General features: G+C 36.3%; 1 protein-coding gene across 1 annotated transcript; it reads left to right on the top strand.

The window, feature by feature from the left end:
• Positions 1–7,864: 7,864 nt before the first annotated feature.
• On the top strand, positions 7,865–12,378 carry LOC149170895 (uncharacterized). The gene is made up of 4 exons (XM_089425767.1): positions 7,865–7,922; positions 11,280–11,392; positions 11,505–11,628; positions 12,212–12,378. Exons 1-4 carry the CDS (start codon positions 7,865–7,867, stop codon positions 12,376–12,378), a joined length of 462 nt encoding a protein of 153 aa, XP_089281893.1.
• The last annotated feature ends 1,662 nt before the right edge of the window (positions 12,379–14,040 follow it).

Here is a 14,040-nt window from a genome sequence, read left to right as displayed (position 1 = left end):
ATAGTTGGATTGGATTCATCTTCTTCAAGAAATGTGTCGGCAAAAGTTCTTTATTCCCGGGCTGACGAACTTTCAAAGGATCGCTTCCTCTGGCTAAGGTTGGAAGAATATCATAAAACAAAAAAGCATGCAGGTCCAACACTAAAGTTGAAAAAAAAAATCCAAAGATACGCTACCCACAGGGAAAAAATGGCAGGGGAACCAAACAGAAAGAGTTCATCACGCATCTGCCACCTTTTTATGACTTTACTTCATCTCAAGGGACCTGGAAGACAATACACATGGATACTTAACCAAAAGGCAAATCTTTGTTAGGAAAGTTTGGAAGTTGGTTTAATCAAACAAAAATCTTAGAATGCAGTAAGAAGCACACTAGCTTACAATTAATTAATAAGCACAAAAAGAAAAAGAAAAAAAAGTATGTTATGTATTCTTCCTTTGCCGAAAGCAAATGGTGATGTGAGTTTTTCTCACAACAAAGCCCCCACATGTTATAAATTTTTTTATTTGACATGAAATTTATGTCAACGGAAGTGGCTCACCATGCTCACAGTTTCTCCTGTGACATTTACAGACTGTCACAATAATTCTTCATACATAGCATCCATTAGAGCTTCTCCCATTATATATATCTTAAGTTTTGTCTTATTTTCATAGATTAAGATTTGAATTCAAGATTTCTAATTCGGTTTCGGTTTGGTTTCATTTTTACAGACATTGCGAATTAAACTACACCAAACTGACAATTTTTATATTCAAATTTTCAACTTTCACTCCAGTTTCATATTCTTTATAGCGTTATAAGGTATATCTTTTTACACTTCTCTTCAGTTTCATATTCTTTATAGCGTTATAAGGTATATATTTTTACACTTCTCTTCAGTTTCATATTCTTTATAGCTTTATAGGGTATATATTTTTACACTTCTCTTCATTTTCATACTCCGATTTTCTTTCTTAGACAATGTGACACTCCGAAGTCAGTTTTCATATTCAGATTTGCATTCCTGTGACACTTTCACTTCAGTTTCATGTTCAAATGTGCACTGTCAACTCAGTTAATCAGATTTGCATGTTTAAATAAGGTTTGAGTTGTAATATTTATTGGTAAAGCATATAGAGTATCTTTGACTCACCTATATTTAACATTTCAATGAGCGCAATTCCAATTAATAGAGAAAGCATAAAACTTTAAGCATCTATCTTATTTCTATGTGTAATATTATAAAATGGTGAATCATTTTTTAAGTTAATTTATATGTTTATTTAATTACGCTATAAGGCGTTCCCTCTGAAAGGAACTCTCCTCCATGCCGCGGTGTCTCGTTATGAGCCCTTAGATCGATTGTTAGACGATGGAATAAACTCCAGCCATGAGATCATCGGTGAAAAATGTTGTAAACGGTTCAGTTTATTGGAATGTCGTCAATGACAATTGTCACTCAATGATGGGCCTTCCCATCAATTCTGCCATCCCTTCTTCATTTCCATTCCCCCTCTTCTTCCATTAATTCCCTCGCCGCTCTTTCCGCTTCCTCTCTCTTCACCAATGCATCTGCGCCCTTCTACGCTTCAATGCCCATCTTCATCTCCTTCACTAGAAGGAAGCCATTCATTTTCAGCCATTCGTTCTCTGTTCAGCAAAGAGAGGCCAAGCGATCATCGGCACTCCATGTAAGATGCTTTCGATCGTTGAATTCCAACCGCAATGAAAAAAGAAACCGTCTGTGGATGGATGAGAGAGGACAGCAATCTGAGGTGAGAGATCCAAGGTGAAGGCCTTGGAAGTTTTTTCATATTCCCAATAGCAGGATTACATATATAGAGATTATGCTCCGTGCAATTATGGTAACAACATAAGATTTCACTGACACAAACACAGCAAACCCCATATTTAACAGCCATACCCAAGATATTATCACTGGAAGGAATCTCAGGCAAAAGATTAAAGTTCTTGAAACGAAATGGTTGAAACTCCATCGGAAGTTTGAACAAAACTGAATTTCTTTCCGCACACCACAGCTCTGCAGCCCTCCCACCATTGTAGCATTCACGTTTTATTAAAAAAACAGGGGCACGGAATACCTGGTTTTGGTTGGAGAGCAGATAATTCCAGCGTTTGTACGTTTGAACAAAACTGAATTTCTTTCCGCACACCACAGCTCTGCAGCCCTCCCACCATTGTAGCATTCACGTTTTATTAAAAAAACAGGGGCACAGAATACCTGGTTTTGGTTGGAGAGCAGATAATTCCAGCGTTTACAAACAATCCTTAACCTGTTTATGCTCAGAAAAGGTAAGCGTGAAAAAATTTCACTCAACAAATCCTCCGGGAATTCTTTACCTGTATCTCCAGAAACAGTTAATTTTTCCTCCGGGAATTCTTTACCTGTATCTCCAGAAACAGACATTTTTCTCTCTGTATGTCTTATTTCAGAGTTGTTGTCCTTTTTCACCTCTTTTGCAATTGCAACTGTTAAACTCTATAAAACTCTGATAGTGCAAGGGTTACAATTATTAGTGTTTGACAAAAGCAGAGAAAAAGCGTGGAGGTAATGCAATGGCAGTTTGTAGCCAATTATAGCCATTCCGAATTGCAACAGAGAGATTATCTACAGCCAAGTCGCTTCCACCTTGCATTAATTAGGCAGTTACCACTCAATTCGGCATGTTGTTCACCTGAGTTTTCTCCATGTTCATTTGAGGCGAAATCCAACATGGGTTTACCGTAAAAATCGATTATGAAAGCGCAGACAGTAAACGAAAAGGATGTGAGAGCATCTTGGACTAATATTTTAGCTTTCTCCAATAGTAAGGGCATGCGTACAAAAATGTTCATCTCGGCATGATCCCCTTCGATCTGAACATCAGGGAGCTCTATGAAGCGGATCATGTCCCTTGACGAAGATGGTAGGGTTTGGTGAGGAGAGTCGTCCATCCATATGGCGGTGAAGAAGGTGACAGAAAATCCATGGTACACAGTCAGCCGCTTTGCAAGCTCAAGCAGTGGGATGTGATGGCCCGACCCAAACCCAGGGAAGATTGCGACATGAGGCTTTTGGCTCTGCTCTTGCGACTCCATGAATGTCTCTATATTCCAACAAGCAAATGCCAATATTTGAAGGGTGGGTTCTGTAATGATGAAGCAGAATTTATAGTTATAAAACAAATGTATGACATTCACCCATTTTTAGCACAACTTATCATCTCATTTCAGGCCAAAAGTTTGGAGGTTTAATCCGAACTTGCAGGAGACCAGGAGGATGAAGAGGAGCATGAGGAGGACGAAGAGAAGCATTGAGGTCCATGGCGTCTAATTCATCTGCAACCTTCAAGCCTTTTGGAGTTCTCTTTGTTTGCCTTGGTGAGTACCATCCATCCAATGATTCAACGAGGGAGTTCAGTATCGGTCATTGTTCGAAATAATGATTCCATAACGTCTACCGTTATTGTCAGCCATCCAATTGTAGAAGCTTATAGTATATTGCACACTAAAGATCCAAAGCCTGAAGCCAAGCATAATTCTTTGTATCATGCCTGACTTGAGCTAACTAAATTTTTGTAGTTCTATTCAATTCAACTAAAGGAGCTAGGTTCTTTGTAGCTTCTATATTATTAAAAACCGAGACCCAATTTCTCATCTATGTTTCTATTAGAACAAATCATAATAAACTGGCACTCGAGATTTTTACAGTCATAAAATGCACCCAATGATTGCAGAGAGCAAATTTTAGTAATGCCTAAATACCAGCGAACATTCGGTTAGGACATAGAAATTTTATTCTACCCTTTTGAGCGTTTCAAGAAGAAACATGATGTGAGGGGCTGCATCCTCCGACTAAGGTGTCGGGTCTAAGGGATAACTATTTCAGTTAAAATCCTTTGAGATCTGCACCTAGCCTCATTCCTTGGTGCCATATGAATCGGGTAGCCAACAGTGAGAAAGCTTGGGGGACAGCTTAACACTTCGCCAACCTCACTAGTGAATCAATATCCCCTTAGGCTATTAATGCTATGGGTGTGACCTCTCAAGGCAGGGTGGGTGCCTGATAATCAAAGATTTAAGTTTGAGCTGAAAGCCGTGCAACTCAAACATGAAAAAAATGACTGCAATATATACCTCTAATTTAAGGATTATTAAAACTTAGGATGTTCAGTTTTCCTGAACATCCGATGAGATTTAGTACACGGTTACTACAGAAATATATGTAATCCACCAATTAGGCTAAACTGCTCTAATGCAGGGTAACAACCAACGTTGTGGAACCGCAATAAAATTAAGATAGCTCATTTGGCTACTTTTGTACAAAATGATATTACTACGATAGGCTACATATTTATCATCGTTTGTCCATAATTGGACAACCATCTCTCTGAGGAGTTTCAAACTAGCTTAAGGTGCTCGTAAGGGGATTTTGTCATCCTTACCTTGCTATTGTGAAGCTTACAGAATTAGTGGATATCACTGAACAACTTTACAACCCGTTAAGCTAGTTACCGACAACTAACTGTCAAAAATACAAAAAGACATAGACACTAAAGGTTGTGCATTATTCTTATGTGCTTCGTTGTCTAAATTCTATTGAAGTTCTTCTGCAACGCAGAGAACCGCATGGCTATCCCTTGTCCTATCATTGTTAGATCCTTGATACATCATCAGAGTGTTTTAGCAGCTGCTTATATATATATATATATATATATAGGAATCAACAACTAAGCCGAGTACAGGTTTGAATTCGCATGACATGGAGTCAATTGTGACTACTACCACTATAACTTTTAGGTGAATATATGCACGCTCCCACACACTATCCACAAAGTTAATTAAGTATTTTGGACCACAAACTTTACATAAGACTTTATAGGAAATCCACCGTCGATTGAGGTGCCCAGGGACTATTAGTGGTGTTAGCTTTATCAAACAACAATGCTTAGATTTATTTTGGAACTCATAGGTAGAATAGCTTTGATTGCCACAATAGGCACGTTGCTTATCATGCCCATTGCCATTCCATCTATGACATATTTTCTCACAACAAAGCCCCCACATGTTATAAATTTTTTTATTTGACATGAAATTTATGTCAACGGAAGTGGCTCACCATGCTCACAGTTTCTCCTGTGACATTTACAGACTGTCACAATAATTCTTCATACATAGCATCCATTAGAGCTTCTCCCATTATATATATCTTAAGTTTTGTCTTATTTTTATAGATTAAGATTTGAATTCAAGATTTCTAATTCGGTTTCGGTTTGGTTTCATTTTTACAGACATTGCGAATTAAACTACACCAAACTGACAATTTTTATATTCAAATTTTCAACTTTCACTCCAGTTTCATATTCTTTATAGCGTTATAAGGTATATCTTTTTACACTTCTCTTCAGTTTCATATTCTTTATAGCGTTATAAGGTATATATTTTTACACTTCTCTTCAGTTTCATATTCTTTATAGCTTTATAGGGTATATATTTTTACACTTCTCTTCATTTTCATACTCTGGTCTTCTTTCTTAGACAATGTGACACTCCGAAGTCAGTTTTCATATTCAGATTTGCATTCCTGTGACACTTTCACTTCAGTTTCATGTTCAAATGTGCACTGTCAACTCAGTTAATCAGATTTGCATGTTTAAATAAGGTTTGAGTTGTAATATTTATTGGTAAAGCATATAGAGTATCTTTGACTCACCTATATTTAACATTTCAATGAGCGCAATTCCAATTAATAGAGAAAGCATAAAACTTTAAGCATCTATCTTATTTCTATGTGATATTATAAAATGGTGAATCATTTTTTAAGTTAATTTATATGTTTATTTAATTACGCTATAAGGTGTTCCCTCTGAAAGGAACTCTCCTCCATGCCGCGGTGTCTCGTTATGAGCCCTTAGATCGATTGTTAGATGATGGAATAAACTCCAGCCATGAGATCATCGGTGAAGAATGTTGTAAACGGTTCAGTTTATTGGAATGTCGTCAATGACAATTGTCACTCAATGATGGGCCTTCCCATCAATTCTGCCATCCCTTCTTCATTTCCATTCCCCCTCTTCTTCCATTAATTCCCTCGCCGCTCTTTCCACTTCCTCTCTCTTCACCAATGCATCTGCGCCCTTCTACGCTTCAATGCCCATCTTCATCTCCTTCACTAGAAGGAAGCCACTCATTTTCAGCCATTCATTCTCTGTTCAGCAAAGAGAGACCAAGCGATCATCGGCACTCCATGTAAGATGCTTTTGATCGTTGAATTCCAACCGCAATGAAAAAAGAAATCGTCTGTGGATGGATGAGAGAGGACAACAATCTGAGGTGAGAAATCCAAGGTGAAGGCCTTGGAAGTTTTTTCATATTCCCAATAGCAGGATTACATATATAGAGATTATGCTCCGTGCAATTATGGTAACAGCATAAGATTTCACTGACACAAACACAGCAAACCCCATATTTAACAACCATACCCAAGATATTATCACTGGAAGGAATCTCAGGCAATAGATTAAAGTTCTTGAAACGAAATGGTTGAAACTCCATCGGAAGTTTGAACAAAACTGAATTTCTTTCCGCACACCACAGCTCTGCAGCCCTCCCACCATTGTAGCATTCACGTTTTATTAAAAAAACAGGGGCACGGAATACCTGGTTTTGGTTGGAGAGCAGATAAATTCAGCGTTTGTACGTTTGAACAAAACTGAATTTCTTTCCGCACACCACAGCTCTGCAGCCCTCCCACCATTGTAGCATTCACATTTTATTAAAAAAACAGGGGCACAGAATACCTGGTTTTGGTTGGAGAGAAGATAATTCCAGCGTTTACAAACAATCCTTAACCTGTTTATGCTCAGAAAAGGTAAGCGTGAAAAACTTTCACTCAACAAATCCTCCGGGAATTCTTTACCTGTATCTCCAGAAACAGTTAATTTTTCCTCCGGGAATTCTTTACCTGTATCTCCAGAAACAGACATTTTTCTCTCTGTATGTCTTATTTCAGAGTTGTTGTCCTTTTTCACCTCTTTTGCAATTGCAACTGTTAAACTCTATAAAACTCTGATAGTGCAAGGGTTACAATTATTAGTGTTTGACAAAAGCAGAGAAAAAGCGTGGAGGTAATGCAATGGTAGTTTGTAGCCAATTATAGCCATTCCGAATTGCAACAGAGAGATTATCTACAGCCAAGTCGCTTCCACCTTGCGTTAATTAGGTAGTTACCACTCAATTCGGCATGTTGTTCACCTGAGTTTTCTCCATGTTCATTTGAGGCGAAATCCAACATGGGTGTTCCGTAAAAATCGATTATGAAAGCGCAGACAGTAAATGAAAAGGATGTGAGAGCATCTTGCACTAATATTTTAGCTTTCTCCAATAGTAAGGGCATGCGTACAAAAATGTTCATCTCGGCATGATCCCCTTCGATCTGAACATCAGGGAGCTCTATGAAGCGGATCATGTCCCTTGACGAAGATGGTAGGGTGTGGTGAGGAGAGCCTTCCATACATATGGCGGTGAAGAAGGTGACAGAAAAGCCATGGTACACAGTCAGCCGCTTTGCAAGCTCGAGCAGTGGGATGTGATGGCCCGACCCAAACCCAGGGAAGATTGCAACATGAGGCTTTTGGCTCTGCTCTTGCGACTCCATGAATGTCTCTATATTCCAACAAGAAAATGCCAATATTTGAAGGGTGGGTTCTATAATGATGAAGCAGAATTTACAGTTATAAAACAAATGTATGACATTCACCCATTTTTAGCACAACTTATCATCTCATTTCAGGCCAAAAGTTTGGAGGTTTAATCCGAACTTGCAGGAGACCAGGAGGACGAAGAGGAGCATGAGGAGGATGAAGAGAAGCATTGAGGTCCATGGTGTCTGATTCATCTGCAACCTTCAAGCCTTTTGGAGTTCTCTTTGTTTGCCTTGGTGAGTACCATCCATCCAATGATTCAACGAGTTAGTTCGGTATCGGTCATTGTTCGAAATAATGATTCCATAACGTCTACCATTATTGTCAGCCATCCAATTGTAGAAGCTTATAGTATATTGCACACTAAAGATCCAAAGCCTGAAGCCAAGCATAATTCTTTGTATCATGCCTGACTTGAGCTAACTAAATTTTTGTAGTTCTATTCAATTCAACTAAAGGAGCTAGGTTCTTTGTAGCTTCTATATTACTAAAAACCCAGACCCAATTTCTCATCTATGTTTCTATTAGAACAAATCATAATAAACTGGCACTCGAGATTTTTACAGTCATAAAATGCACCCAATGATTGCAGAGAGAAAATTTTAGTAATGCCTGAATAGCAGCGAACGTCCGGTTAGGACATAGAAATTTTATTCTACCCTTTTGAGTGTTTCAAGAAGAAACATGATGTGAGGGGCTGCATCCTTCGACTGAGGTGTCGGGTCTAAGGGATAACTATTCTGTTAAAATCCTTTGAGATCTGCACCTAGCCTCATTCCTTGGTGCCATATGGATCGGGTAGCCAACAGTGAGAAAGCTTGGGGGACAGCTTAACACTTCGCCAACCTCACTAGTGAATCAATATCCCCTTAGGCTATTAATGCTATGGGTGTGACCTCTCAAGGCAGGGTGGGTGCCTGATAATCAAAGATTTAAGTTTGAGCTGAAAGCCATGCAGCTCAAACATGAAAAAAATGACTGCAATATATACCTCTAATTTAAGGATTATTAAAACTTAGGATGTTCATTTTTCCTGAACATCCGATGAGATTTAGTACACGATTACTACAGAAATATATGTAATCCACCAATTAGGCTAAACTGCTCTAATGCAGGGTAACAACCAACGTTGTGGAACCGCAATAAAATTAAGATAGCTCATTTGGCTACTTTTGTACAAAATGATATTACTACGATAGGCTACATATTTATCATCGTTTGTCCATAATTGGACAACCATCTCTCTGACGAGTTTCAAACTAGCTTAAGGTGCTCGTAAGGGGATTTTGTCATCCTTACCTTGCTATTGTGAAGCTTACAGAATTAGTGGATATCACTAAACAACTTTACAACCCATTAAGCTAGTTACCGACAACCAACTGTCAAAAATAAAAAAAGACATAGACACTAAAGGCTGTGCATTATTCTTATGTGCCTCGTTGTCTAAATTCTATTGAAGTTCTTCTGCAACGCAGAGACCCGCATGGTTATCCCTTGTCCTATCATTGTTAGATCCTTGATACATCATCAGAGTGTTTTAGCAGCTGCTTATATATATATATATATATATAAAGGAATCAACAACTAAGCCGAGTACAGGTTTGAATTCGCATGACATGGAGTCAATTGTGACTACTACCACTATAACTTTTAGGTGAATATATGCACGCTCCCACACACTGTCCACAAAGTTAATTAAGTATTTTGGACCACAAACTTTACATAAGACTTTATAGGAAATCCACCGCCGATTGAGCTGCCCAGGGACTATTAGTGGTGTTAGCTTTATCAAACAACAATGCTTAGATTTATTTTGGAACTCATAGGTAGAATAGCTTTGATTGCCACAATAGGCACGCTGCTTATCATGCCCATTGCCATTCCATCTATGACATATTTTTTGTTTATCCAAGAGCTTTCAGTTTGCGGTTCTCTATACGTTTTCAGATTCTCAAAGTCCCATCAAGGTAAGTAATAGTCATACCGACAATAACTCTATGATAATATATTTTTAACAACCTTAAATATTTATATCGAGCACAGAAATACTATTAAATATTTTCATTGTTGTTTAAGGACCAACTGTTGACAAAATCCTGGCATTTTTTACGATAAAACCAGATCTGATCTGAGTAAAATTGCTAGAGAAATTAACATGGAGTCTAGGGGCTAAATGCCAACTCTTTATTGGGTGGAAGCTGCGGGGCAGCTGAGGTTGTTAGTTAGGGTACAACTTTGCCATGATGAAACAAGATAAAGAAATGGTACATTAACGGGGAACTAGGTCCTCATGAATAAGGAGGGCCTAATTACTATATACAAGAGATTATTATAGCCATTCTCACACAGTTGTGTATGATTTTTCAATATTTTGGTTATTAAGAGATATTTTCCTATTTCTAAAGAGATGTAGATGTGTCTCATCATTATTATACTTTTGAGCCACACTGCCTTTCTATATTTGATGTATTTAGTATTTTTTTAGTTATTTCTGGTAACTTGGAGCATTACATCAAGGCCCAGCCTTGGATGTGGAAGAGAGGGGAAGGGAAATCTCACCTCAAAAAGGCCTTGGCTTTGTCTCAACTATTTTCCCCATCATACAACCCCTGAAAGTAGATGCTTTGATGATCAATCTTAATGGACTAGGGCTTATCCTTTATCAAATAAGCCTTCTGCTTCTAAGGAAGAAATCAAATCAAAGGCTGTCATGTGTGGAGGGCCATTGAAACAAGGGTCCGACTCTTGACATGATCACTTTGTTTGCTACTTCCAATTTCCTGAACTTTCTAAGTTCAATGGTCAATTTACTGCTTCCATAAGGTCTCTCCATAGTATGTATTTTCTAGATTATTTTTGTGTGTTTCTGGTTGTCATTTTCATGTCAAAACAGAGTTGGTCACCAAGGAGTGTGGCTCATTATGCTCTATGCACTCAATGTTTGTGTCTCTAGTCATTAAATCTAGCTGAAACATTTTAGTGGAATCCAGGGCCAAGGATTTGGTTTCCATCTTTTTGTTTTTAGTGCTGAGTGATGCATTTCAGTTTTATTTAAACACGTGAGCCTGCTTCATGTTTACATAAGTTGTCGAGTTTATAATGATACACATTTTTTAATATTTAATCATGAGTTCAACTTACCAGTAGAAAATGGAACAAAAAGAACAATCACATGAGATAGTATCCACTATAAACTTCTTCATAAAAACTTTGTAGAATAATTACCAATTCATGGTAACTAAATATTTCATGTAGAGTTATGCATTACTTCAGTCCTTTAAAAGAAGAAATTCTAGATGCATTACTTCATTCCTTTACAAAGCAGAAATTCTAGTAACCAGTTACCGTTGATATCTCAATGCTCATGATTTCTTTTTCAGGGTCGTGATGCATATCAATGTCAAGAAGGATAATGATTATTAGCTGTGGAAAAATTATTATCTGATTTGTCAAGGATAATGATTTGTTATCGGCTCCTATTGTTGCAATTGGGGATGATAAAAGCATTGCAAGTTTAGATATCTTAAGTAGTTGAAAAAATATTTGCTAATCTCTCCAGGAAAATAATCTCTTTTTATTCTTGTTCTTGGAAGGCAACATTTGTCGGAGTCTCATTGCAGAGGCTGTATTTCGTGATGCTATACAGAAAAGGGGATTGACATCAGCATTCAAAATTGACTCTGCTGCAACTATTGACTACAATGAAGTAGGTTCCAGCTTATCATGGGTCAAGGCTAATTGAATTGGTATTTTAAATTTTTTTGTATTATACTGCAATAAATAGGTATCACGTATTAATATGTTGAAATTATTTGAAGGGCGATCCTGCAGATCCCAAGATGAAGAATGCAGCCAAGAAACGTGGAATAGATATAACTTCTATATCACCTACAGACTTTAAAGAGTTTGATCTAATACTCGCAATGTACAAGCAGAACAAAGGTAAATAAAAAGCATAAATGGCATATAAAACTCCCAAAATTTTCAGTTTCATTTGCTAAGTTGTTCCAAACAGAATCTAATAAGCCAATACTATTGTTAAATTCAGAAAAATGTACATTAAAGTTTGTCTATGTTATTGTTAACATATGCTTCTAATTAGTTTCTAATTTGTGTGCAAATATAAATTAATAACATGGGATGGATATATTTTGTAGCTGACATATTGAAAATTCTCCTTCAGTGCCCCCAACACACAAGGCCTTTATTGCTTTTCCCAGGTAATTGTTTATATTTGGTATTCTTTATCGTTTCCCTGTGATACTCATACCATGGAGGAAGCCATTTTTATAGTCAGATGGAGAAAGTGGAGAAGCAAAGTAGGTGTGAGATATCAAATGGACAATTACTGTGCCAATGGCTTGCTACCTTGGAGCTCTGAAAAGCTTCCGACAGCAGTGGTATGAGAACTCAACTTTGCTCAATTATGGTGAAGTTTTAGTGCGATAGCATCTGAGATTTGTTTTGAGATTGGTTCTCTCTGTAACTGATTTTTTGATTTTGTGTGTTGTTGTTCGCATTACAGATGTGGCTGATATTGCACTGATATTGAGAAAGCACACCCTTCCAATAAAGCTATTTTCTTGCATGTTATTCAATGAATTAGAAATCTTTGATCCTCGGGATCAGTTGCCATTTGCATATGTAAGAGACATGATGACCCCCAAAGTGAGGATTCACATGCTCGAATAAGCCATTTTTAATACAATAACAAATGAATATCAACATTCTTACAAAGTCAATCGAAGCATTTTCAAATAGCCTCCTTTGGACCTGCAAATTTCTTTGGTTTATGAATCCAGAACCTGCAAATCGTATTTGGACAGAATGTGGGCTACATATTCTGTTTGATTGTATTAATTCATTTCAAATTTGATTGGTTGCTATTATTACAATGTCCATAAAATATCAAATTTTTAAACTGTGAAGGGTCACGAAATAGCAAGAAATAGCAAAATATGGGAGGATCCATACCTGCAAATTTAACCAATCCGTGATGTTGATGGATGCCATGAGTGTTAATTTTGTGCTAGATTGGATTAGATGACTGAAATAGCAAAATATGGGAGGATCCATACCTGCAAATTTAACCAATCCATGATGTTGATGAATGTCATGAGTGTTAATTTTGTGCTAGATTGGATTAGATGACTGATTTACTTCTCAATAATTGAAATCATTTTTACTGCTTCTGCCAACATGAGATGATAGAGACTCTGCACCTATATCTAATATGTGTATTGCATTTAATGGCGTTCATAGAGACTGAATTGTTTTTCCATGTGAATTCCAGTGGTGATTCTGGTTATACCGGAAATGAAGGAAAATACAATGAAACGTGCTCTCTTGGACAGCTGGTATCCAAACTGGGTGTACGCCATGAAAACAGTTTTAACTCAAACAGAAACAAAGAATTTTTCTAGGTGGCTCTTTATTAAAGGAGGTGCGACGTGGGGACAAATGTCCCCAGATGTTGATTGTTACATTTCTGCATCTTTTTTATATTTGCCTATCCCTATGTCGCCATTGCTCTTCAATTTATGCACATTTCTGCATCTTATTTAGATTTTCATATTCCTATGTCACTATTGCTCCTCAATTTATGCACATTTCTGCATTTTATTTATATTTTCCTATTCCTATGTTGCCATTGCTCCTCAATTTATGCCTTACGGCGTTTCCTTTGCAACATTTGGTGCAAATGCTAGTATTACTAATTATGAATTATTAATATTTAATATTACTAATATTATTATGATTTTATATTATTGTAATAATATTAATATAATAATCATAAATATATAAATATATAAGAATATCATTGTTATTATTTATATATTTATCAATTATCATAAATGGTTGGTCTTTAAAAAATTACACATAATAATTTACTTATCACAATTCTAATTATTTTTGGATCATGATTATTATTATGAGCTATTATAATTATAATAATAATAATTCAATATAATTGCGATTATTATTATTATTATTTTATGATGATGATGATGGTGGTGGTGGTTAATGTCCTCTGAAAATTAGAATAGGTAAAAGTTCACTTGTTTATTATTATTATATGCTATATATATTATTGTTATAATAATAAATTCTAATATATTTTTATAATAATAATAATAATAATTATTATTATTGTTATTATAATAGCTATATTATTATTATTATTATTAAAATGTTAATTATATTATTATCTTATTAATAATTATATTTGTATATTATTATAATAATATATTACTATTATTATACAATATAATTGTTTTTATTATTTTTATAATTTTATATTATTATTATAATAATATAATAATAAGAGAGCGATGGCGGTTGTTCGTGAGTTTA

The sequence above is a fragment of the Pinus tabuliformis genome, chromosome 4_2, assembly GCF_031772625.1.
Source record: "Pinus tabuliformis cultivar Carrire ecotype Pingquan chromosome 4_2, CPIR1, whole genome shotgun sequence".
In the NCBI taxonomy this organism is placed as follows: Eukaryota; Viridiplantae; Streptophyta; class Pinopsida; order Pinales; family Pinaceae; genus Pinus; species Pinus tabuliformis.
This window is presented reverse-complemented; position numbering and strand designations above follow the sequence as displayed.